Source organism: Oncorhynchus kisutch, linkage group LG23 (genome assembly GCF_002021735.2).
Source record: "Oncorhynchus kisutch isolate 150728-3 linkage group LG23, Okis_V2, whole genome shotgun sequence".
In the NCBI taxonomy this organism is placed as follows: domain Eukaryota; kingdom Metazoa; phylum Chordata; class Actinopteri; order Salmoniformes; family Salmonidae; genus Oncorhynchus; species Oncorhynchus kisutch.
The window spans coordinates 46,620,369-46,648,075 of record NC_034196.2 but is presented as its reverse complement, the minus strand read 5'-3'; the positions used below and the strand labels follow the sequence as shown (position 1 = coordinate 46,648,075).

The 27,707-nt window shown below is 50.8% G+C and overlaps 1 protein-coding gene across 2 annotated transcripts in view; it reads right to left on the bottom strand.

Annotated features, from left to right (window-relative positions):
* LOC109882902 (metalloprotease TIKI1) overlaps nt 1–27,707 on the bottom strand; it is a 194,341-nt gene that overhangs the window by 41,700 nt on the left and 124,934 nt on the right. For both annotated transcript variants that reach the window (XR_004205037.1, XM_031803118.1), the window contains exon 5: nt 11,630–11,720. Coding sequence is in view for 1 of the 2 variants with exons in the window: in XM_031803118.1 (XP_031658978.1) it covers nt 11,630–11,720 (91 nt within the window). In the remaining variant the exon portion in view is untranslated. The remainder of the gene's footprint in view (nt 1–11,629; nt 11,721–27,707) is intronic.

The following is a 27,707-nucleotide window of genomic DNA, read 5'->3' as shown; positions in this document are numbered from 1 at the left end:
AGAGAGAGAGGGAGAGAGAGAAAGGAGGGGTAGTCATAGAGAGAGAGAGAGAGAGAGGAAGGAGGGGTAGTCAGAGAGAGAGAGAGAGAGAGAGAAAGGAGGGGGTAGTCAGAGGGAGAGAGAGAGAGAAAGGATGGGTAGTCAGATAGAGAGAAAGGAAGGAGGGGTAGTCAGAGGGAGAGAGAGAGAGAGAGAAAAGGAGGGGTACTCAGAGAGAGAGAGAAAGGAGGGGTAGTCAGAGAGATAGAGAAAGGAGGGGTAGTCAGAGAGAGAGAAAGGAAGGAGGGGTAGTCAGAGGGAGAGAGAGAGAGAAAGGAGGGGTAGTCAGAGAGAGAGAGGAAGGAGGGGTAGTCAGAGGGAGAGGGAGAGAGAGAGAAAGGAGGGGTAGTCAGAAAGAGAGAGATAGAGAAAGGAGGGGTAGTCAGAGAGAGAGAGATAGAGAAAGGAGGGGTAGTCAGAGAGAGAGAGAAAGGATGGGTAGTCAGAGAGAGAGAGGAAGGAGGGGTAGTCAGAGCGAGAGAGAGAGAGGGAGGAGGGGTAGTCAGAGAGAGAGAGAGAGAGAGAGAGAGAGAGAGAGAGAGAGAGAGAGAAAGGAGGGGTAGTCAGAGAGAGAGAGAAAGGAGGGGTAGTCAGAGAGAGAGAGAGAGGGAGAGAGAGAGAGAGAGAGAGAGAGAGAGAGAGAGAGAGAGAGAGAGAGAGAGAGAGAGAGAGAGAGAGAGAAAGGAGGGGTAATCAGAGAGAGAGAGAAATGAGGGGTAGTCAGAGAGAGAGAGAGAGAGAAAGGAGGGGTATGTACAGACTCAGTGAGCATAGCCGTACTATTGAGAAAGGCTGCAGTAGGCAGACATGGCTCTCAAGAGAAGACGGGCTATGTGCTCACTGCCCACAAAATGAGGTGGAAACTGAGCTGCACTTCCTAACCACCTGCCAAATGTATAACCATATTAGAGAGACATATTTCCCTCAGATTACACAGATCCACAAAGAATTTGAAAACAAATTCAATTCTGATAAACTCCCATATCTACTGGGTGAAATACCACAGTGTGCCATCACAGAAGCACGATTTGTGACCTGTTGCCACAAGAAAAGGGCAACCAGTGAAGAACAAACACTGTCATGGGGTTTGCCTGAGGGGGGAGGTTTATGACCCCCATAAAATACCTTTCCCCGTTTTCCTCTCTCTACTCTACCGATGTGACTATTGAAAATCCCTTTGTTAACATTGAGAGTCTGGTGACATCAAAAGTTGGGAAACGGAACCATATTTCGGTAATCCAACCAGTTTAAAATATGCGTTGGTACTTAATGAATATGATGTCAGATCAGTTGGCGTCTGAGACATTATTACTGATGATAGGATGACATAAACTGTATCTTGGAAAATCTACACATTCTAGTTATCATATTCACATGGAATTGTTGTATGATTTAAATGTTTAAATATGAAACTATTTGTGAAAAGATGAAATGCAATTTTAGCTCCTAAATGAGAGAATTAGTTTTTCATGAGTGAACTATGCTCAACTCAGTGACCCCGCCCATGTGAACAGACACTGGTTGTAAACTAAGAAACACGGCCCTCTCTCCCAATCCTATATAAGCCTCTTTACGAAAATGTAACGATCTGTTCCAAGGACGTGAGGACTTACCATCCCCACGTTGAAAGGACAAAGACCACCTACAGAACTAAGCCAACCTCAGCAAGAACCTAACAAAATTGGTATCAAATTACAATGTGAAGGTGATGACCGTCACGCCGGAAGGATGAATTTTGACGATACCAGCCAGAATATAGCATGAGCTTAAAAGTATGGCATCTTGGTATGAACTTTGAACTCTTATTCACTCCATAAGTGATACCTCCTAGCCGTTGAGTTAGCAGCAGTCACTGTAAACGTGGGCTAGGAAAGGACGGACAACGTATCCAGTCTAACACGCACAACGATACTACGACATAACCAGTTTACCACCAGAGACATTCTTCCCATCTACCGAAGCGCAGCTCAGAGTAAATATTTATTGCATTTTCCTTTTTCAAATGGGCGGTAATTTAGAATGCATAAGATACTGTATTTACGATAGCATAGCTGAATGAATGCATAAGACACTGTATTTACGATAGCATAGCTAAATGAATGCATAAGATACTGTATTTACGATAGCATAGCTGAATTAATGCATAAGATACTGTATTTACGATAGCATAGCTGAATGAATGCATAAGACACTGTATTTACGATAGCATAGCTAAATGAATGCATAAGATACTGTATTTACGATAGCATAGCTGAATGAATGCATAAGATACTGTATTTACGATAGCATAGCTGAATGAATGCATAAGATACTGTATTTACGATAGCATAGCTGAATGAATGCATAAGACACTGTATTTACGATAGCATAGCTAAATGAATGCATAAGATACTGTATTTACGATAGCATAGCTGAATTAATGCATAAGATACTGTATTTACGATAGCATAGCTGAATGAATGCATAAGACACTGTATTTACGATAGCATAGCTAAATGAATGCATAAGATACTGTATTTACGATAGCATAGCTGAATGAATGCATAAGATACTGTATTTACGATAGCATAGCTGAATGAATGCATAAGATACTGTATTTACGATAGCATAGCTGAATGAATGCATAAGATACTGTATTTAAGATAGCATAGCTGAATGAATGCATAAGACACTGTATTTACGATAGCATAGCTAAATGAATGCATAAGATACTGTATTTACGATAGCATAGCTGAATGAATGCATAAGATACTGTATTTACGATAGCATAGCTGAATGAATGCATAAGATACTGTATTTACGATAGCATAGCTGAATGAATGCATAAGATACTGTATTTACGATAGCATAGCTAAATGAATGCATAAGATACTGTATTTACGATAGCATAGCTGAATGAATGCATAAGATACTGTATTTACGATAGCATAGCTGAATGAATGCATAAGATACTGTATTTACGATAGCATAGCTAAATGAATGCATAAGATACTGTATTTACGATAGCATAGCTGAATGAATGCATAAGATACTGTATTTACGATAGCATAGCTGAATGAATGCATAAGACACTGTATTTACGATAGCATAGCTAAATGAATGCATAAGATACTGTATTTACGATAGCATAGCTAAATGAATGCATAAGATACTGTATTTACGATAGCATAGCTGAATGAATGTATAAGACACTGTATTTACGATAGCATAGCTGAATGAATGCATAAGACACTGTATTTACGATAGCATAGCTGCCTACGGCCCGATAGAGACACAAAACCTTTTTGTTCCTCAGTCTTCCCGCTCTTTTAATCAAACCCCACCCCCTTTCTTTGTGTAACCAGCGGTCATATCTGTTCTGTCCACTAGGGACGTTTTCCTTTATGACATCATTTGTAATCAATGTATGATCCATCCTGTATATATGACATTCTGTGTGATTATTTAGGTATGTAGTAAATAAATAATTGAACCAAATTTTGTATTGCTGATTCAACTTGTTAGCCTGGGTTCGTGAAGATAACCAAGAATTTACAACTTTCAGATGAGACTGAAATAAGGTGACGATTAAATATTGACTGTTATCGAGGTAAAAGATAACCAGGTCTTTAAGAGTTTATTCGGAAGATAACAGCTCTGTAAACATTCCTTTGTGGTGCCCCGACTACCTAGTTAATTACATTTACATGATTAGATTAATCAGGTAATATTAATTACGGATAAATGATTTTATAGAATAGCATGTCATATCACTTAATCCGGCAAAAACACGACAACACCATTGTAAATACAACCTACATTTACGTTTACTTGTTTTCCATTTTGTACTTAAACTATTTGTACATCGTTACAACACTGTATTTGGACATAATATGACATTTGAAATGACTTTTCCTTTGGAAGTTCTGTGAGTGTAATGTTTACTGTTCATTTTATATTGTTTATTTCACTTTTGTATATTATCTACCTCACTTGCTTTGACAATGTAAACATATCTTTCCCATAACAATAAAGCCCCTTGAATTGAAATTGAATTTAGAGAGAGAAAGATTGAGCGAGAGAGAATGAGAGAGAGACAGAGAAAGAAGGAAAGAAAGAGAGAGGGTAGGTGGAGGGGTAGTCAGAGGGAGAGAAGGATAGAGATTGAGAGAAACTAATATTAATAAATTACATAGATGGAGGAAAGTAGTGTAGAAACCTACCAAAAAAAGAGACTCTTACCACTTCTGGGAAAATTGGAAAACACTAAACAAACAACAACATGATGAATTATCTATCCAAACGGAGATGTGTGGATAAACCACTTCTCCAATCTTTTTGGCTCTATAACAAAGAATAAAGAGCAAAAACAGATCTTAGAATCAACTATTAAAGACTACCAGAACCCACTGGATTCTCCAATTACCTTGAATGAGCTACAGGACAAAATAAAAACCCTCCAACCCAAAAAGGCCTGTGGTGTTGATGGTATCCTCAATGAAATGATAAAATACACAAACAACAAATTCCAATTGGCTATACTTAAACACTTTAACATCATCCTCAGCTCTGGCATCTTCCCCAATCCACAAAAGTAGAGATATATTTGACCCCAATAACTACCGTCGGATATGCGTCAACAGCAACCTTGGGAAAATCCTCAGCATTATCATTAACAGCAGACTCGTACATTTCCTCAGTGTAAACAATGTACTGAGCAAATGTCAAATTAGATTTTTAACAAATTACGTCAGACCACGTATTGACCCTGCTTACCCTAATTGACAAACAAACAAACCAAAACAAAGGCAAAGTCTTCTCATGATTTGTTGATTTCAAAAAACCTTTCGACTCAATTTGGCATGAGGGTCTGCTATACAAATGAATGGAAAGTGATGTTGGGGGAAAAACCATGTACACAAACAACAAGTGTGCTGTTAAAATGGACAAAACACACATATCTTCCCACAGGGCTTTCCATGCCGTGGGGTGAGACAGGGATGCAGCTTAAGCCCCACCCTCTTCTAAATATCAACGAATTGGTGCGGCCACTAGAACAGTCTGCAGCACCCGGCCTCACCCTACTAGAATCTGAAGTCAAATGTCTGCTGTTTGCTGATGATCTGGTGCTTCTGTCCTCCAACCAAGGAGGGCCTACAGCAGCACCTAGATCTTCTGCACAGATTCTGTCAGACCTGGCCCCTGACAGTGAATCTCAGTAAGACCAAAATAATGGTGTTCCCAAAAAATGTCCAGTTGCCAGAACCACAAATACAAATTCCATCTAGACACCGTTGCCCTAGAGCACACAATAAACGATACATACCTTGGCCTAAACATCAGCGCCACAGGTAACTTCCACAAAGCTGTGAACGATCTGAGAGACAAGGCAAGAAGGGCATTCTATGCCATCAAAAGGAACATAAAATTCAACATACCAATTAGGATCTGGCAAAAAATACTTGAATCAGTCATAGAGTCCATTGCCCTTTATGGTTGTGAGGTCTGGGGTCCGCTCACCAACCAAGACTTCACAAAATGGGACAAACTGTAACGGCGTTCTTCGTTTGTCGAAAGAGAGTCGGACCGAAATGCAGCGTGGTGGTTACTCATGTTCTTTAATGAAGAAAAAGTGACGATACATGAAATAACTTAATAAATACAAAACAACAAACGGAACGTGAAACCTAATACAGCCTATCTGGTGAAACTACACAGAGACAGGAACAATCACCCACCAACCTAATACAGCCTATCTGGTGAAACTACACAGAGACAGGAACAATCACCCACCAACCTAATACAGCCTATCTGGTGAAACTACACAGAGACAGGAACAATCACCCACGAAATACAAAGCGAACTCAGGCTACCTAAATACGGTTCCCAATCAGAGGCAACGAGAATCACCTGACAGCTGATTGAGAACCGCTTCAGGCAGCCAAGCCTATACAACACCCCTAATCAGCCGCGATCCCAAATACTACAAACCCCAATACGAAACACAACACACAAACCCATGTCACACCCTGGCCTGAACAAATAATTAAAGAAAACACAAAATACTAAGACCAAGGCGTGACAGAACCCCCCCCCCCCCAAGGTGCGGACTCCCGGACGCACCTCAAAACCATAGGGAGGGTCCGGGTGGGCATCTGTCCATGGTGGCGGCTCCGGCTCGGGACGTGGACCCCACTCCATAAATGTCATAGTTCCTCCCCTTCGCGTCCTGGGATAATCCACCCTCGCCGCCGACCATGGCCTAATAGTCCTCACCCAGAACCCCACAGAACTGAGGAGCAGCTCGTGACTGAGTGGCATCTCGGGACTGAGGGACAGCTCGGGACTGAGGGACAGCTCGGGACTGAGGGACAGCTCGGGACTGAGGGACAGCTCGGGACTGAGGGGCAGCTCGGGACTGAGGGGCAGCTCGGGACTGCGGGGCAGCTCGGGACTGAGGGGCAACTCGGGACTGAGGGGCAGCTCGGGACTGAGGGGCAGCTCGGGACTGAGGCAGCTCGGGACTGAGGGGCAGCTCGGGACTGAGGGGCAGCCTGGAACTGAGGGGCAGCCCGGAACTGAGGGGAAGCCCAGTACTGAGAGGAAGCCCAGTACTGAGAGGAAGCCCAGTACTGAGATGAAGCTCAGGTAGGTAGTAGGCGCCGGTAGATCCTGGCTGGCTGGCGGATCTGGAAGATTCAGGTTGACTAGCAGATCTGGAAGATTCTGGTTGACTAGCAGATCTGGAAGATTCTGGTTGACTAGCAGATCTGGAAGATTCTGGTTGACTAGCAGATCTGGAAGATTCTGGTTGACAGGCTGATCTGGAAGAATCTGGTTGACTGGCAGATCTAGAAGATCATGGCTGACTGGCGGATCTAGCTGCTCTATGCAGACTGACAGCTCTGACTGCTTCATGCAGACTGACAGCTCTGACTGCTCCTTGCAGACTGGCAGCTCCTTGCAGACTGGCAGCTCCTTGCAGACTGGCAGCTCCTTGCAGACTGGCATCTCTGGCTGCTTCATGCAGACTGACATCTCTGGCTGCTTCATGCAGACTGACAGCACCCTGCAGACTGGCAGCTCCTTGCAGACTGACAGCTCCCTGCAGACTGGCAGCTCCTTGCAGACTGACAGCTCTGACTGCTCCATGCAGACTGACAGCTCCTTGCAGACTGACAGCTCCTTGCAGACTGACAGCTCCTTGCAGACTGACAGCTCCTTGCAGACTGACAGATCCTTGCAGACTGACATCTCTGGCTGCTTCATGCAGACTGACAGCTCTGACTGCTCCATGCAGGCTGAAAGCTCCTTGCAGACTGACAGCTCCTTGCAGACTGGCAGCTCCTTGCAGACTGACAGCTCCCTGCAGACTGGCAGCTCCTTGCAGACTGGCAGCTCCTTGCAGACTGACAGCTCCCTGCAGACTGGCAGCTCCTTGCAGACTGGCAGCTCCTTGCAGACTGACAGCTCCCTGCAGACTGGCAGCTCCTTGCAGACTGACAGCTCTGGCTGCTTCATGCAGACTGACAGCTCTGGCTGCTTCATGCAGACTGACAGCTCTAACTGCTCCATGCAGGCTGACAGCACCTTGCAGACTGACAGCTCTGGCAGCTCCTTGCAGACTGACAGCTCTGGCTGCTTCATGCAGGCTGACAGCACCCTGCAGACTGGCAGCTCCTTGCAGACTGACAGCTCTGGCAGCTCCTTGCAGACTGACATCTCTGGCTGCTTCATGCAGGCTGACAGCACCCTGCAGACTGGCAGCTCATTACAGACTGACAGCTCTGGCAGCTCCTTGCAGACTGACATCTCTGGCAGCTCCTTGCAGACTGACAGCTCTGGCAGCTCCTTGCAGACTGGCAGCTCCTTGCAGACTGGCAGCTCCTTGCAGACTGACAGCTCCTTGCAGACTGACAGCTCTGGCTGCTTCATGCAGACTGACAGCTCTGGCAGCTCCTTGCAGACTGACAGCTCTGGCAGCTCCTTGCAGACTGACAGCTCTGGCAGCTCCTTGCAGACTGGCAGCTCCTTGCAGACTGGCAGCTCCTTGCAGACTGACAGCTCCTTGCAGACTGACAGCTCTGGCTGCTTCATGCAGACTGGCAGCTCTAACTGCTCCATGCAGGCTGACAGCAGACTGGCAGCTCCTTGCAGACTGACAGCACCCTGCAGACTGGCAGCTCCATGCAGGCTGACAGCACCCTGCAGACTGGCAGCTCAGGCTGCTTCAAACAGGCAGGAGGCTCCGGCAGCGCTGTAGAGAAGAAAGGCTCTGATAGCGCTGAACAGGCGGGAGACTCCGACAGCGCAGGAGAGGAGGAAAACGCTGGCTGCGCTGAACAGACAGGAGACTCCGGTAGCGCAGGAGGGAAGGAAGGCTCTGGCTGTGCTGAACAGGCGAGGCGCACAGAAGGCCTGGTGCGTGGTGCTGGAACTGGTGCTACAGGATCGAGGACACGCACAGGAAGCCTGGTGCGGGGAGCTGCTACCGGAGGACTGGTGTGTGGAGGTGGCTCTGGATAGACCGGACCGTGCAGGCGCACTGGAGCTCTGGAGCACCGAGCCTGCCCAAGCTTACCTGGCTCGATGCCCACTCTAGCACGGCCAATATGAAGGGCTGGTATGAACCGTACCGGGCTATGCACCCGCACTGGAGACACCGTGCGCTCACTAGCATAACACGGTGCCTGCCCGGTCTCTTTAGCCCACCGGAAAGCACAGGGAGTTTGCGCAGGTCTCCTACCTGGCATAGCCATACTCCCTGAACCCCCCCCCCCAAATAATTTTTTGGGGTTGCTTCTCGGGCTTCCTTGCCAACCGTGTTCCCTCGTATCGTCGGCTCCTATCTCCTGCTGCCTCTGCTTCCTCCTTGGGGCGGCGATATTCACCAGGCTGAGCCCAGGGTCCTCTTCCGTCTAATATCATCTCCCAAGACCAGAAGTCCTTATATCGCTGCTCCTCATGATTAACAGGGAGAGTTGGCTCAGGTCTGACTCCTGACTCTGCCACTCTCTCCCTGAGCCCCCCCCCAATACATTTTTGGGGCTGCTTTTCGGGTTTCCTTGCCAACCGTGTTCCCTCGTATCGTCGGCTCTTATCTCCGGCTGCCTCTGCTCTCCTCAGTGCCTCCACCTGTTCCCATGGGAGACGATCTCTTCCAGCCAGTATCTCCTCCCAAGTGTAACAACCTTTGCCATCCAATACGTCTTCCCATGTCCATTCCTCCTTTCGCTTTTCCTGCGGTCGCTGCCTGTAATCACGCCGCTCGGTCCGTGTGTGGTGGGTGATTCTGTAACGGCGTTCTTCGTTTGTTGAAAGAGAGTCGGACCGAAATGCAGCGTGGTGGTTACTCATGTTCTTTAATGAAGAAAAAGTGACGATACAGGAAATAACTATAATAAATACAAAAACAACAAACGGAACGTGAAACCTAATACAGCCTATCTGGTGAAACTACACAGAGACAGGAACAATCACCCACCAACCTAATACAGCCTATCTGGTGAAACTACACAGAGACAGGAACAATCACCCACCAACCTAATACAGCCTATCTGGTGAACACTACACAGAGACAGGAACAATCACCCACCAACCTAATACAGCCTATCTGGTGAAACTACACAGAGACAGGAACAATCACCCACCAACCTAATACAGCCTATCTGGTGAAACTACACAGAGACAGGAACAATCACCCACCAACCTAATACAGCCTATCTGGTGAAACTACACAGAGACAGGAACAATCACCCACCAACCTAATACAGCCTATCTGGTGAAACTACACAGAGACAGGAACAATCACCCACCAACCTAATACAGCCTATCTGGTGAAACTACACAGAGACAGGAACAATCACCCACCAACCTAATACAGCCTATCTGGTGAAACTACACAGAGACAGGAACAATCACCCACCAACCTAATACAGCCTATCTGGTGAAACTACACAGAGACAGGAACAATCACCCACCAACCTAATACAGCCTATCTGGTGAACACTACACAGAGACAGGAACAATCACCCACCAACCTAATACAGCCTATCTGGTGAAACTACACAGAGACAGGAACAATCACCCACCAACCTAATACAGCCTATCTGGTGAAACTACACAGAGACAGGAACAATCACCCACCAACCTAATACAGCCTATCTGGTGAAACTACACAGAGACAGGAACAATCACCCACCAACCTAATACAGCCTATCTGGTGAAACTACACAGAGACAGGAACAATCACCCACGAAAGACAAAGCGAACTCAGGCTACCTAAATACGGTTCCCAATCAGAGGCAACGAGAATCACCTGACTGCTGATTGAGAACCGCCTCAGGCAGCCAAGCCTATACAACACCCCTAATCAGCCGCGATCCCAAATACTACAAACCCCAATACGAAATACAACACGTAAACCCCTGTCACACCCTGGCCTGACCAAATATATAACGAAAACACAAAATACTAAGACCAAGGCGTGACACAAACACCAAATTGAGACTCTGCACACAGAATTCTGCAAAAATATCCTCCGTGTACAACGTAGAACACCAAATAATTCATGCAGAGCAGAATTAGGCCGATACCAGATAATTATCAAAATCCAGAAAAGAGCCGTTAAATTCTATAACCACCTAAAAGGAAGCGATTCCCAAACTTTCCATAACAAAGCCATCTCCTCCAGAGAGATGAACCTGGAGAAGAGTCCCCTAAGCAAGCTGGCACAATTAGAACCAACCAAATCATGAGAAAACAAAAAGATAATTGCTTGACACATTGGAAAGAATTAACAAAAAAACTGAGCAAACTAGAATGCTATTTGTCCCTAAACAGAGAGTACACAGTGGCAGAATACCTGACCACTGTGACTGACCCAAAATTAAGGAAAGCTTTGACTCTGTACAGACTCAGTGAGCATAGCCTTGCTATTGAGAAAGGCCACCGTAGGCAGACATGACTCTCAAGAGAAGACAGGCTACGTGCTCACTGCCCACAAAATGAGGTGGAAACTGAGCTGCACTTCCTAACTTCCTGCCCAATGTATGACCATATTAGAGACACATATTTCCCTCAGATTACACAGATCCACAAAGAATTAGAAAACAAATCAGATTTTGATTAACTCCCATATCTACTGGGTGAAATACCACAGTGTGCCATCACAGCAGCAAGATTTGTGACCTGTTGCCACGAGAAAAGGGCAACCACTGAAGAACAAACACCATTGTAAATACAACCCTTATTTATGCTTATTTCATTTCCCTTTTGTACTATTTGTACATCGTTACAACACTGTATTTGGACATAATATGACATTTGTAATGTCTTTATTCCATTGGAACTTCTGTGTAATGTTTACTGTTCATTTTATATGGTTTATTTCACTTTGGTTTATTATCTATTTCTCTTGCTTTGACAATGTATGACAATATGTTTCCCATGACAATAAAGCCCCTTAAATTGAAATGAAATTGAATTGAGAGCGAGAGTAAGGAGGTGTAGTCAAAGAGTGCGAGAGGGTGGTATAAAACGAGGGTAGATCCTGGGGAGGATAGAGAGGCGGGTGGTGTGTTGGTGAGGACAGCGAGGTGTGTATCATTACCTGCTAATGGGCTGCCCTGCAGGAGTGTGCTCCACTTCATAGCCCTGACTCCTCAGCACATCAATCACTGTGTTGTTGCCCAGGAAGTGACCTGAAATATAAACACAGTATTTCAGTCTCTGTTTCAGTCTCCCTGCGAGACACAGACAGCAGTCTAACCGTGTCACTCAGACGGCATGCTATTCCCTTTATAGTGCACTACTTTTAACCAGATCAACCAGATCACCATGGTCACTACATAGGGAATAGAATATGAGTAGTGAAGAGATATTTATTTTATCTTGTGTCCTTTAACCATTTGTACATTGTTAAAACACTGTATATATATATAATATGACATTTGTAATGTCTTTACTGTTTTGAAACTTCTGTATGTGTAATGTTTACTGTTAATTTTTGTTGTTTTTCACTTTATATATTCACTTTGTATGTTGTCTACCTCACTTGCTTTGGCAACATTAACACATGTTTCCCATGCCAATAAAGCCCTTGAATTGAATTGAATTGAGAGGAGATGAGTAGTGAAGAGAGAGAGAGGAGATGAGTAGTGAAGAGAGAGAGAGAGAGAGGAGATGAGTAGTGAAGAGAGAGAGGAGATGAGTAGTGAAGAGAGAGAGAGGAGATGAGTAGTGAAGAGAGAGAGAGGAGATGAGTACTGAAGAGAGAGAGAGAGGAGATGAGTAGTGAAGAGAGAGAGGAGATGAGTAGTGAAGAGAGAGAGAGAGGAGATGAGCAGTGAAGAGAGAGAGGAGATGAGCAGTGAAGAGAGAGAGAGGAGAGGAGTAGTGAAGAGAGAGAGAGAGGAGATGAGTAGTAAAGAGAGAGAGAGAGGAGATGAGCAGTGAAGAGAGAGAGAGGAGAGGAGTAGTGGAGAGAGAGAGAGAGGAGATGAGTAGTGGAGAGAGAGAGAGAGAGAGGAGATGAGTAGTGAAGAGAGAGAGGAGATGAGTAGTGAAGAGAGAGAGAGAGAGAGAGAGGAGATGAGTAGTGAAGAGAGAGAGAGAGAGAGAGGAGATGAGTAGTGAAGAGAGAGAGAGAGAGAGGAGATGAGTAGTGAAGAGAGAGAGAGAGAGAGAGAGAGAGAGAGAGAGAGGAGATGAGTAGTGAAGAGAGAGAGGAGATGAGCAGTGAAGAGAGAGAGAGAGGAGATGAGCAGTGAAGAGAGAGAGAGGAGATTAGCAGTGAAGAGAGAGAGAGGAGATTAGCAGTGAAGAGAGAGAGAGGAGATGAGCAGTGAAGAGAGAGAGGAGATGAGCAGTGAAGAGAGAGAGAGAGAGAGAGGAGATGAGTAGTGAAGAGAGAGAGAGAGGAGATGAGCAGTGAAGAGAGAGAGAGAGAGAGAGAGAGAGGAGATGAGTAGTGAAGAGAGAGAGAGAGGAGATGAGCAGTGAAGAGAGAGAGAGGAGATGAGTAGTGAAAATCTACAGTTGAAAATGGTCTAATTGATCTGGTGACAAGGCTTCTTCCTGGAGTCTGTCTGCTTATTGAAAACCAAGTCATTGAAATGTAATTAACCTGTAGGGTAGTTATAATTCAGTTACAATTCACCTGAACGAGTTGACTCTCTTCTTATCACTAAGGTGTGAAACCGCTGATGTGCATTTAACATGTACTTGTATTTTATATTGAGCCGACAACCACAACGTCTACTCAACCCAAAGACCATGATGCATCTGGGTCTGAGAGAGAGACAGAGAGAGACAGAGAGAGATACAAAGAAAACCTGAGTCTACGCCTTCACTATGGTGAATCACTAAAACAATACAGAAATACACCACGGAAAAAGAAGAAACAGCATGTCAGAAATCAGCTCAATGCAATTGAAGAATCCATAGACTCTAACCACTTCTGGGAAAATTGGAAAACACTAAACAGACAACAACACGAAGAATTATCTATCCAAAATGGAGATGTATGGGTAAACCACTTCTCCAATCTTTTTGGCTCTATAACAAAGAATAAAGAGCAAAAACAGATCTTAGAATCAACTATTAAAGACTACCAGAACCCACTGGATTCTCCAATTACCTTGAATGAGCTACAGGACAAAATAAAAACCCTCCAACCCAAAAAGGCCTGTGGTGTTGATGGTATCCTCAATGAAATGATCAAATATACAGACAACAAATTCCAATTGGCTATACTAAAACTCTTTAACATCAAAGTTAGCTCTGGCATCTTCCCCAATATTTGGAACCAAGGACTGACCACCCCAATCCACAAAAGTGGAGACAAATTTGACCCCAATAACTACCGTGGAATATGTGTCAACAGTAACCTTGGGAAAATCCTCTGCATTATTATTAACAGCAGACTCGTACATTTCCTCAATGAAAACAATGTACTGAGCAAATGTCAAATTGGCTTTTTACCAAATTACCGTACAACAGACCACGTATTCACCCTGCACACCCTAATTGACAACCAAACAAACCAAAACAAAGGCAAAGTCTTCTCATGCTTTGTTGATTTCAAAAAAGCCTTCGACTCAATTTGGCATGAGGGTCTGTTACACAAATTGATGGAAAGTGGTGTTGGGGGCAGAACATATGACATTATAAAATCCATGAACACAAACATCAAGAGTGCTGTTAAAATTGGCAAAAAACACACACATTTCTTCACACAAGGTCATGTGGTGAGACAGGGATGCAGCTTAAGCCCCACCCTCTTCAACATATATATATGAACGAATTGGCAAGGGCAGTAGTACAGTCTGCAGCACCCGGCCTCATCCTACTAGAATCTGAAGTCAAAATGTCTACTGTTTGCTGATGATCTGGTGCTTCTGTCCCCAACCAAGGAGGGCCTACAGCAGCACCTAGATCTTCTGCACAGATTCCGTCAGACCTGGGCCCTGACAGTAAATAATGGTGTTCCAAAAAAGGTCCAGTCACCAGGACCACAAATACAAATTCCATCTAGACACTGTTGCCCTAGAGCACACAAAAAACTATACATACCTTGGCCTAAACATCAGCACCACAGGTAACTTCCACAAAGCTGTGAACGATCTGAGAGACAAGGCAAGAAGGGCATTCTATGCCATCAAAAGAAACATAAATTTCAACATACCAATTAGGATCTGGGACAAAATACTTGAATCAGTCATAGAGTCCATTGTCCTTTATGGTTGTGAGGTCTGGGGTCCGCTCACCAACCAACATTTCACAAAATGAGACAAACACCAAATTGAGACTCTGCACACATAATTCTGCAAAAATATCCTTTGTGTACAACGTAAAACACCAAATAATGCACACAGAGCAGAAATAGGCCGATACCCACTAATTATCAAAATCCAGGAAATAGACACAAAAAGGAAGCGATTCCCAAACCTTCCATTACAAAGCCATCACCTACAGAGAGATGAACCTGGAGAAGAGTCCCCTAAGCAAGCTGGTCCTGGGGCTCTGTTCACAAACACAAACACACCCCACAGAGCCCCAGGACAGCAGCACAATTAGACCCAACCAAATCATGAGAAAACAAAAAAAATAATAAGATTTAAAAAGATATAAAAAGATAATTACTTGACACATTGGAAAGAATTAACAAAAAAACTGAGCAAACTAGAATGCTATTTGGCCCTACACAGAGAGTACACAGCGGCAGAATACCTGACCACTGTGACTGAACCTAAACAGAGAGTACACAGTGGCAGAATACCTGACCACTGTGACTGACCCTAAACAGAGAGTACACAGCGACAGAATACCTGACCACTGTGACTGACCCTAAACAGAGAGTACACAGTGGCAGAATACCTGACCAGTGTGACTGGCCCTAAACAGAGAGTACACAGTGGCAGAATACCTGACCACTGTGACTGACCCTAAACAGAGAGTACACAGTGGCAGAATACCTGACCACTGTGACTGACCCTAAACAGAGAGTACACAGTGGCAGAATACTGACCACTGTGACTGACCCTAAACAGAGAGTACACAGTGGCAGAATACCTGACCACTGTGACTGACCCTAAACAGAGAGTACACAGTGGCAGAATACTGACCACTGTGACTGACCCTAAACAGAGAGTACACAGTGGCAGAATACCTGACCACTGTGACTGACACAAACTTATTTATATATTTATGCTTATTTAATGATCTCAGGTACAGGTGAGCCCTGGGCAGGGTTAGGGTTAGATCTCAGCTACAGGTGAGCCCTGGGCAGGGTTAGGGTTAGATCTCAGCTACAGGTGAGCCCTGGGCAGGGTTAGGGTTAGATCTCAGCTACAGGTGAGCCCTGGGCAGGGTTAGGGTTAGATCTCAGGTACAGGTGAGCCCTGGGCAGGGTTAGATCTCAGGTACAGGTGAGCCCTGGGCAGGGTTAGATCTCAGGTACAGGTGAGCCCTGGGCAGGGTTAGATCTCAGGTACAGGTGAGCCCTGGGCAGGGTTGGGGTTAGATCTCAGGTACAGGTGAGCCCTGGGCAGGGTTAGATCTCAGGTACAGGTGAGCCCTGGGCCGGGTTAGGGTTAGATCGCAGGTACAGGTGAGCCCTGGGCAGGGTTAGGGTTAGATCTCAGGTACAGGTGAGCCCTGGGCAGGGTTAGATCTCAGGTACAGGTGAGCCCTGGGCAGGGTTAGATCTCAGGTACAGGTGAGCCCTGGGCAGGGTTAGATCTCAGGTACAGGTGAGCCCTGGGCAGGGTTAGATCTCAGGTACAGGTGAGCCCTGGGCAGGGTTAGATCTCAGGTACAGGTGAGCCCTGGGCAGGGTTAGATCTCAGGTACAGGTGAGCCCTGGGCAGGGTTAGATCTCAGGTACAGGTGAGCCCTGGGCAGGGTTAGGGTTAGATCTCAGGTACAGGTGAGCCCTGGGCAGGGTTAGGGTTAGATCTCAGGTACAGGTGATCCCTGGGCAGGGTTAGGGTTAGATCTCAGCTACAGGTGAGCCCTGGGAAGGGTTAGGGTTAGATCTCAGGTACAGGTGAGCCCTGGGCAGGGTTAGGGTTAGATCTCAGGTACAGGTGAGCCCTGGGCAGGGTTAGGGTTAGATCTCAGGTACAGGTGAGCCCTGGGCAGGGTTAGGGTTAGATCTCAGGTACAGGTGATCCCTGGGCAGGGTTAGGGTTAGATCTCAGGTACAGGTGAGCCCTGGGCAGGGTTAAGGTTAGATCTCAGGTACAGGTGAGCCCTGGGCAGGGTTAGATCTCAGGTACAGGTGAGCCCTGGGCAGGGTTAGGGTTAGATCTCAGGTACAAGTGAGCCCTGGGCAGGGTTAGATCTCAGGTACAGGTGAGCACTGGGCAGGGTTAGATCTCAGGTACAGGTGAGCCCTGGGCAGGGTTAGATCTCAGGTACAGGTGAGCCCTGGGCAGGGTTAGATCTCAGCTACAGGTGAGCCCTGGGCAGGGTTAGGGTTAGATCTCAGGTACAGGTGAGCCCTGGGCAGGGTTAGATCTCAGGTACAGGTGAGCCCTGGGCAGGGTTAGATCTCAGGTACAGGTGAGCCCTGGGCAGGGTTAGATCTCAGGTACAGGTGAGCCCTGGGCAGGGTTAGATCTTAGCTACAGGTGAGCCCTGGGCCGGGTTAGGGTTAGATCTCAGTTACAGGTGAGCCCTGGGCAGAGTTAGGGTTAGATCTCAGCTACAGGTGAGCCCTGGGCCGGGTTAGGGTTAGATCTCAGCTACAGGTGAACCCTGGGCAGGGTTAGGGTTAGATCTCAGGTACAGGTGAGCCCTGGGCAGGGTTAGGGTTAGATCTCAGGTACAGGTGAGCCCTGGGCAGGGTTAGGGTTATATCTCAGCTACTGGTGAGCCCTGGGCAGGGTTAGATCTCAGGTACAGGTGAGCCCTGGGCAGGGTTAGGGTTAGATCTCAGGTACAGGTGAGCCATAGGCAGGGTTAGGGTTATATCTCAGGTACAGGTGAACCCTGGGCAGGGTTAGGGTTAGATCTCAGCTACAGGTGAGCCCTGGGCAGGGTTAGGGTTAGATCTCAGCTACAGGTGAGCCCTGGGCAGGGTTAGATCTCAGCTACAGGTGAGCCCTGGGCAGGGTTAGATCTCAGGTACAGGCAACTAGCGTGATGAGTAATGAAGGTAATGTCTCAGGTTGGCTGTTCATCATGTTAAAAGGAAGGAAGCCACAGGACAGGAAGACTGGAAGGTACTAACTATTGCTGTAGGTTGCACTGTGGGTTACCCTGACCTCAGACTGACTAGCCTGTGGGTTACACTGATCCCAGACTGACTAGCCTGTGGGTTACACTGATCCCAGACTGACTAGCCTGTCGGTTACCCTGACCTCAGACGGACTAGCCTGTTGGTTACCCTGACCTCAGACTGACTAGCCTGTGGGTTACACTGATCCCAGACTGACTAGCCTGTGGGTTACCCTGACTTCAGACGGACTAGCCTGTGGGTTACACTGATCCCAGACTGACTAGCCTGTGGGTTACCCTGACCTCAGACGGACTAGCCTGTCGGTTACCCTGACCTCAGACGGACTAGCCTGTCGGTTACCCTGACCTCAGACTGACTAGTCTGTGGGTTACACTGATCCCAGACTGACTAGCCTGTGGGTTACACTGATCCCAGACTGACTAGCCTGTGGGTTACACTGATCCCAGACTGACTAGCCTGTGGGTTACCCTGACCTCAGACGGACTAGCCTGTTGGTTACCCTGACCTCAGACTGACTAGCCTGTGGGTTACACTGATCCCAGACTGACTAGTCTGTGGGTTACCCTGACCTCAGATGGACTAGCCTGTCGGTTACCCTGACCTCAGACTGACTAGACTGTGGGTTACACTGATCCCAGACTGACTAGCCTGTGGGTTACACTGATCCCAGACTGACTAGCCTGTGGGTTACACTGATCCCAGACTGACTAGCCTGTGGGTTACCCTGACCTCAGACGGACTAGCCTGTCGGTTACCCTGACCTCAGACGTACTAGCCTGTTGGTTACACTGATCCCAGACTGACTAGCCTGTGGGTTACCCTGACCTCAGACAGACTAGCCTGTCGGTTACCCTGACCTCAGACGGACTAGCCTGTCGGTTACCCTGACCTCAGACTGACTAGTCTGTGGGTTACACTGATCCCAGACTGACTAGCCTGTGGGTTACACTGATCCCAGACTGACTAGCCTGTGGGTTACACTGATCCCAGACTGACTAGCCTGTGGGTTACCCTGACCTCAGACGGACTAGCCTGTTGGTTACCCTGACCTCAGACTGACTAGCCTGTGGGTTACACTGATCCCAGACTGACTAGTCTGTGGGTTACCCTGACCTCAGATGGACTAGCCTGTCGGTTACCCTGACCTCAGACTGACTAGACTGTGGGTTACACTGATCCCAGACTGACTAGCCTGTGGGTTACACTGATCCCAGACTGACTAGCCTGTGGGTTACACTGATCCCAGACTGACTAGCCTGTGGGTTACCCTGACCTCAGACGGACTAGCCTGTCGGTTACCCTGACCTCAGACGTACTAGCCTGTTGGTTACACTGATCCCAGACTGACTAGCCTGTGGGTTACCCTGACCTCAGATGGACTAGCCTGTCGGTTACCCTGACCTCAGACGGACTAGCCTGTCGGTTACCCTGACCTCAGACTGACTAGCCTGTGGGTTACCCTGACCTCAGACGGACTAGCCTGTCGGTTACCCTGACCTCAGACTGACTAGTCTGTGGGTTACACTGATCCCAGACTGACTAGCCTGTGGGTTACACTGATCCCAGACTGACTAGCCTGTGGGTTACCCTGACCTCAGAGATTTGAACCTTTATTTCTCTCTCTCTCTCTCTCTCTCACTCTCTCTCTCTCTCTCTCACTCTCTCTCTCACTCTCTCTCTCTCTCTCTCTCTCTCTCTCACTCTCTCTCTCTCTCTCTCTCTCTCTCTCTCACTCTCTCTCTCTCACTCTCTCTCTCTCTCTCTCTCTCTCACTCTCTCTCTCTCTCTCTCTCTCTCTCTCTCTCTCACTCTCAAGGAGCTTAATTGGCATGGAAAACATATGTTAACATTGCCAAAACAAGTGGAGTAGATAATAAACAAAAGTGAAATAAACAATAAAAATGAACAGTAAACATTACACATACAGAAGTTCCAAAAGAATAAAGACATTTCAAATGTCATATTATGTCCAAATACAGTGTTGTAATGATCTGTAAATAGTTAATGTACACAAGGGAAAATAAATAAGCATAAATATGGGTTGTATTTACAATGGTGTTTGTTCTTCACTGGTTGCCCTTTTCTTGTGGCAACAGGTCACAAATCTTGCTGCTGTGATGTCACACTGTGGTATTTCACCCAGTAGATATGGGAGTGTATCAAAATGGGGTTTGTTTTCGAATTCTTTGTGGATCTGTGTAATCTGAGGGAAATATGTCTCTCTAATATGGTCATACGTTGGACAGGAGGTTAGGAAGTACAGCTCAGCTTCCACCTCGTTTTGTGGGCGGTGAGCACATAACCTGTCTTCTCTTGAGAGCCATGTCTGCCTACGGCAGCCTTTCTCAATAGCAAGGCTATGCTCACTGAGTCTGTACATAGTCAAAGATTTCCTTAAGTTTGGGTCAGTCACAGTGGTCAGGTATTCTGCCAGCTTCCTTTTAGGTGGTTGTAGAATTTAACGACTCTTTTCTGGATTTTGCTAATTAGTATAGGTCTAATTCACTCTCTCTCCTCCCTTTAAACCTCTCTCTCCCTCTCCCTGGCTAGATGAACAAGAGACATGTACCTCTCTCTCTCCCTCTCTCCTCCCACCAGCTGGGTGGAGGCGGAGATGCCACTAGAGACTAGGCTGGCCAGCTGGGTGGAGGTGGAGAGGCCACTCGAGACTAGCCTGGCCAGCTGGGTGGAGGTGGAGAGGCCACTAGAGACTAGCTTGGCCAGCTGGGTGGAGGCAGAGAGGCCACTAGAAACTAGCCTGGCCAGCTGGGTGGAGGTCGAGAGGCCACTAGAGACCAGCCTGGCCAGCTGGGTGGAGGTGGAGAGGCTACTAGAGACTAGCCTGGCCAGCTGGGTGGAGGTGGAGAGGCCACTAGAGACTAGCCTGGCCAGCTGGGTGGAGGTGGAGAGGCCACTAGAGACTAGCCTGGCAAGCTGGGTGGAGGTGGAGAGGCCACTAGAGACTAGCCTGGCCAGCTGGGTAGAGGTGGAGAGGCCACTAGTCTAGCTTGGCCAGCTGGGTGGAGGCGGAGAGGCCACTAGAGACTAGCCTGGCTAGCTGGGTGGAGGTGGAGAGGCCACTAGAGACTAGCCTGGCTGGCTGGGTGGAGTTGGAGAGGCCACTAGAGACTAGAATTGTCAGCTAGGTGGAGGTGGAGAGGCCACTAGAGACTAGCCTGGCCAGCTGGGTGGAGGTGGAGAGGCCACTAGAGACTAGCCTGGCCAGCTGGGTGGAGGTGGAGAGGCCACTAGAGACTAGCTTGGCCAGCTGGGTGGAGAGGCCACTAGAGACTAGCCTGGCCAGCTGGGTGGAGGCGGAGAGGCCACTAGAGACTAGCCTGGCTGGCTGGGTGAAGGTGAAGAGGCCACTAGAGACTAGCCTGGCCAGCTGGGTGGAGGTGGAGAGGCCACTTGGGACTAGCCTGGCCAGCTGGGTGGAGGTGGAGAGGCCACTAGAGACTAGCTTGGCCAGCTGGGTGGAGGCAGAGAGGCCACTAGAAACTAGCCTGGCCAGCTGGGTGGAGGTCGAGAGGCCACTAGAGACTAGCCTGGCCAGCTGGGTGGAGGTGGAGAGGCCACTAGAGACTAGCCTGGCAAGCTGGGTGGAGGTGGAGAGGCCACTAGAGACTAGCCTGGCCAGCTGGGTAGAGGTGGAGAGGCCACTAGTCTAGCTTGGCCAGCTGGGTGGAGGCGGAGAGGCCACTAGAGACTAGCCTGGCTAGCTGGGTGGAGGTGGAGAGGCCACTAGAGACTAGCCTGGCTGGCTGGGTGGAGTTGGAGAGGCCACTAGAGACTAGCCTGGCCAGCTGGGTGGAGGTGGAGAGGCCACTAGAGACTAGCCTGGCCAGCTGGGTGGAGGTGGAGAGGCCACTAGAGACTAGAATTGTCAGCTAGGTGGAGGTGGAGAGGCCACTAGAGACTAGCCTGGCCAGCTGGGTGGAGGTGGAGAGGCCACTAGAGACTAGCCTGGCCAGCTGGGTGGAGGTGGAGAGGCCACTAGAGACTAGCTTGGCCAGCTAGGTGGAGAGGCCACTAGAGACTAGCCTGGCCAGCTGGGTGGAGGCGGAGAGGCCACTAGAGACTAGCCTGGCTGGCTGGGTGAAGGTGAAGAGGCCACTAGAGACTAGCCTGGCCAGCTGGGTGGAGGTGGAGAGGCCACTTGGGACTAGCCTGGCCAGCTGGGTGGAGGTGGAGAGGCCACTAGAGACTAGCCTGGCCAGCTGGGTGGAGGTGGAGAGGCCACTAGAGACAAGCTTGGCCAGCTGGGTGGAGGTGGAGAGGCCACTAGAGACTAGCTTGGCCATCTGGGTGGAGAGGCCACTAGAGACTAGCCTGGCCAGCTGGGTGGAGGTGGAGAGGCCACTAGAGACAAGCTTGGCCAGCTGGGTGGAGGTGGAGAGGCCACTAGAGACTAGCTTGGCCATCTGGGTGGAGAGGCCACTAGAGACTAGCCTGGCCGGCTGGGTGGAGGTGGAGAGGCCACTAGAGACTAGCCTGGCCAGCTGGGTGGGTGGAGGCAGAGAGGCCACTTGGGACTAGCCTGGCCGGCTGGGTGGAGGTGGAGAGGCCACTAGGGACTAGCTTGGCCGGCTGGGTGGAGGTGGAGAGGCCACTAGAGACTAGCTTGGCCAGCTGGGTGGAGGTGGAGAGGCCACAAGAGACTAGCTTGGCCAGCTGGGTGGAGGTGGAGAGGCCACTAGAGACGAGCCTGGCCAGCTGGGTGGAAGTGGAGAGGCCACTAGAGACTAGCCTGGCCAGCTAGGTGCAGAGGCCACTAGGGACTAGCCTGGCCAGCTAGGTGCAGAGGCCACTAGAGAGAGCCTGGCCAGCTTGGTGGAGAGTCCACTAGAGACCAGCCTGGCTAGCTGGGTGGAGGTGGAGAGGCCACTAGAGACTAGCCTGGCTAGCTGGGTGGAGGTGGAGAGACCACTAGAGACTAGCCTGGCCAGCTGGGTGGAGGTGGAGAGGCCACTAGAGACTAGCCTGGCCAGCTGGGTGGAGGTGGAGAGGCCACTAGAGACTAGAATTGTCAGCTAGGTGGAGGTGGAGAGGCCACTAGAGACTAGCCTGGCCAGCTGGGTGGAGGTGGAGAGGCCACTAGAGACTAGCCTGGCCAGCTGGGTGGAGGTGGAGAGGCCACTAGAGACTAGCTTGGCCAGCTGGGTGGAGAGGCCACTAGAGACTAGCCTGGCCAGCTGGGTGGAGGCGGAGAGGCCACTAGAGACTAGCCTGGCTGGCTGTGTGAAGGTGAAGAGGCCACTAGAGACTAGCCTGGCCAGCTGGGTGGAGGTGGAGAGGCCACTTGGGACTAGCCTGGCCAGCTGGGTGGAGGTGGAGAGGCCACTAGAGACTAGCCTGGCCAGCTGGGTGGAGGTGGAGAGGCCACTAGAGACAAGCTTGGCCAGCTGGGTGGAGGTGGAGAGGCCACTAGAGACTAGCTTGGCCATCTGGGTGGAGAGGCCACTAGATACTAGCCTGGCCAGCTGGGTGGAGGTGGAGAGGCCACTAGAGACAAGCTTGGCCAGCTGGGTGGAGGTGGAGAGGCCACTAGAGACTAGCTTGGCCATCTGGGTGGAGAGGCCACTAGAGACTAGCCTGGCCGGCTGGGTGGAGGTGGAGAGGCCACTTGGGACAAGCCTGGCCGGCTGGGTGGAGGTGGAGAGGCCACTAGGGACTAGCTTGGCCGGCTGGGTGGAGGTGGAGAGGCCACTAGAGACTAGCTTGGCCAGCTGGGTGGAGGTGGAGAGGCCACAAGAGACTAGCTTGGCCAGCTGGGTGGAGGTGGAGAGGCCACTAGAGACTAGCCTGGCCAGCTGGGTGGAGGTGGAGAGGCCACTAGAGACTAGCTTGGCCAGCTGGGTGGAGGTGGAGAGGCCACTAGAGACTAGCCTGGCCAGCTGGGTGGAGGTGGAGAGGCCACTAGAGACGAGCCTGGCCAGCTGGGTGGAAGTGGAGAGGCCACTAGAGACTAGCCTGGCCAGCTAGGTGCAGAGGCCACTAGGGACTAGCCTGGCCAGCTAGGTGCAGAGGCCACTAGAGACTAGCCTGGCCAGCTAGGTGCAGAGGCCACTAGAGACTAGCCTGGCCAGCTTGGTGGAGAGTCCACTAGAGACCAGCCTGGCTAGCTGGGTGGAGGTGGAGAGGCCACTAGAGATTAGCCTGGCTAGCTGGGTGGAGGTGGAGAGACCACTAGAGACTAGCCTGGCCGGCTGGGTGGAGTTGGAGAGGCCACTAGAGACTAGCCTGGCCAGCTGAGTGGAGGTGGAGAGGCCACTAGAGACTAGCCTGTCCAGCTGGGTTGAGGTGGAGAGGCCACTAGAGACTAGCCTTGTCAGCTAGGTGGAGGTGGAGAGGCCACTAGAGACTAGCCTGGCCAGCTGGGTGGAGGTGGATAGGCCACTAGAGACTAGCCTGGCCAGCTGGGTGGAGGTGGAGAGGCCACTAGAGACTAGCCTGGCCAGCTGGGTGGAGGCGGAGAGGCCACTAGAGACTAGCCTGGCTGGCTGGGTGGAGGTGGAGAGGCCACTAGAGACTAGCTTGGCCAGCTGGGTGGAGGTGGAGAGGCCACTTGGGACTAGCCTGGCCAGCTGGGTGGAGGCGGAGAGGCCACTAGAGACTAGCCTGGCCGGCTGGGTGGAGGTGGAGAGGCCACTAGAGACTAGCCTGGCCAGCTGGGTGGGTGGAGGTGGAGAGGCCACTTGGGACTAGCCTGGCCGGCTGGGTGGAGGTGGAGAGGCCACTAGAAACTAGCTTGGCCAGCTGGGTGGAGGTGGAGAGGCCACTAGAGACTAGCCTGTTCAGCTGGGTGGAGAGGCCACTAGAGACTAGCTTGACCAGCTGGGTGGAGGTGGAGAGGCCACTAGAGACTAGCCTGGCCAGCTGGGTGGAGGTGGAGAGGCCACTAGAGACTAGCCTGGCCAGCTGGGTGGAAGTGGAGAGGCCACTAGAGACTAGCCTGGCCAGCTAGGTGCAGAGGCCACTAGGGACTAGCCTGGCCAGCTAGGTGGAGAGGCCACTAGAGACTAGCCTGGCCAGCTAGGTGCAGAGGCCACTAGAGACTAGCCTGGCAAGCTCGGTGGAGAGGCCACTAGAGACTAGCTTGGCCATCTGGGTAGAGGTGGAGAGGCCATTAGAGACTAGCTTGGCCAGCTAGGTGGAGAGCAGAGCAGGGTGCATGGAGCTGTGCTGTCATGTCATGGTGTAGCACCAGCCAGTTTGGACAGTGTCTTCACAGCACTGGGTAGGTAAGTGAGGTATTTGTGCTGTTAAACCCTAGAAATGGAATTACTAGAATGGAAAACACAGTAATTTGGTACGTTGTATAGATTGTATATCTATGGCTCATACCCACACTGCTTCCAGCCCTAATCCTAGGCAGGCACTTAGACCAGGTACATCAGACAGCTGGAGCCAGCCCAGCCCTCTCTCAGACCAGGCCGAGGTGTGGTTTGATTTCCGAGGGATAACGCTTTTGGCTGGGTCAAAATGTCAACATAAGTCCTCCCTCAGCCCCGGAGCCTGCTGACAACTGGGTAAACAACTCTAACGGTGGGGAGACAGGGCCAGGGAGACAGGGGTAGGGAGACAGGGGTAGGGAGACAGGGGTAGGGAGACAGGGGTAGGGGGACAGGGCCAGGGAGACAGGGGTAGGGAGACAGGGGTAGGGAGACAGGGGTAGGGAGACAGGGGTAGGGAGACAGGGGTAGGGAGACAGGGCCAGGGAGACAGGGGTAGGGAGACAGGGCTAGGGAGACAGGGGTAGGGAGACAGGGGTAGGGAGACAGGGGTAGGGAGACAGGGCCAGGGAGACAGGGCCAGGGAGACAGGGGTAGGGAGACAGGGCTAGGGAGACAGGGGTAGGGAGACAGGGGTAGGGAGACAGGGACAGGGAGACAGGGACAGGGAGACAGGGGTAGGGAGACAGGGGTAGGGAGACAGGGGTAGGGAGACAGGGACAGGGAGACAGGGACAGGGAGACAGGGGTAGGGAGACAGGGGTAGGGAGACAGGGGTAGGGAGACAGGGACAGGGAGACAGGGGTAGGGAGACAGGGGTAGGGAGACAGGGGTAGGGAGACAGGGCTAGGGAGACAGGGCTAGGGAGACAGGGGTAGGGAGACAGGGGTAGGGAGACAGGGAGACAGGGATAGGGAGACAGGGGTAGGGAGACAGGGCTAGGGAGACAGGGCTAGGGAGACAGGGATAGGGAGACAGGGATAGGGAGACAGGGCCAGGGAGACAGGGCTAGGGAGACAGGGCCAGGGAGACAGGGGTAGGGAGACAGGGATAGGGAGACAGGGCCAGGGAGACAGGGCTAGGGAGACAGGGCTAGGGAGACAGGGCCAGGGAGACAGGGCTAGGGAGACAGGGGTAGGGAGACAGGGCCAGGCAGTAGGGCCACTGGCCAGTAGAGAGGTGTGTCAGGGGACTGAAATAGGTCAAAGGTGACCAGGAGGATCACCTCCCAACCCCCCCTCCCCCTATCCTATCCTCCCCTCACCCCCCCCCCCCCCCCCCCACCCCACCCTCCCCTCCCAACACCCCCTCCCTCTATCCTCCCCTCCCAACCCCCCCTCCCCCTATCCTATCCTCCCAATCCACCCTCCCCCTATCCTCCCCTCCCAACCCCCCCTCCCCCTATCCTATCCTCCCCTCACCCCCCCCCCATCCCCCATCCTCCCCTCCCAATCCCCCCTCCCTCTATCCTCCCCTCCCAATCACCCCTCCCCCTATCCTCCCCTCCCCTCCCAACCCCCCCTCCCTCTATCCTCCCCTCCACACCACTAAACACCCCTAAGGCAACACGTTCCACAACTGGTCCCCTTATTTGTCAATGGCAGGGTGTGTGTGTTGGTCAGAGTGCAGACTCTACGAAGCTGTCGTCAGACTGGGATGGTTCCCACAGCCAGTATGTGTTGTATAAAGCATGAATAATTACATTGGATAAGGCTATAGACTTAAATACAAATATTTATTTAACCTTTATTTAACTGAGAAAGTCCGTTAAGAACAAATTCTTATTTTAAAATGACGGCCTACCCTGGCCAAACCCTCCCCTAGCCCGTATAACGCTGGGCCAATTGTGCGCCACCCTATGGGACTCCCGATCACGGCCCGGTTGTGATACAGCCCGGGATCAAACCAGGGTCCTGTAGTGACACCTGTAGCACTGAGAGACAGTACCTTAGTTAGACCGCTGCACCACACGGGAGCCACTCGGGAGCCACTCGGGAGCCACTCGGGAGCCACCTGGGAGCCACTCGGGAGCCACCTGGGAGCCACCTGGGAGCCACTCGGCAGCCACACAGGAGCCACTCGGGAGCCACCTGGGAGCCACTCGGGAGCCACCTGGGAGCCACTCGGGAGCCACCTGGGAGCCACCTGGGAGCCACTCGGCAGCCACTCGGGAGCCACTCGGGAGCCACCTGGGAGCCACTCGGGAGCCACTCGGGAGCCACCTGGGAGCCACTCGGGAGCCACCTGGGAGCCACCTGGGAGCCACTCGGGAGCCACCTGGGAGCCACCTGGGAGCCACTCGGGAGCCACTCGGCAGCCACCTGGGAGCCACCCAGGAGCCACCTGGGAGCCACTCGGGAGCCACTCGGGAGCCACTCGGGAGCCACCTGGGAGCCACTCGGGAGCCACTCGGGAGCCACTCGGGAGTCACCTGGGAGCCACTCGGGAGCAACTCGGGAGCCACTCGGGAGCCACTCGGGAGCCACTCGGGAGCCACTCGGGAGTCACCTGGGAGCCACTCGGGAGCCACTCGGGAGCCACTCGGGAGCTACTCGGGAGTCACCTGGGAGCCACTCGGGAGCCACTCGGGAGCCACTCGGGAGCCACTCGGGAGCCACTCGGCAGCCACTCGGGAGCCACCTGGGAGCCACTCGGGAGCCACTCGGGAGCCACACCTGTCTATATAAGGTCACACAGTTGACAGTGCAT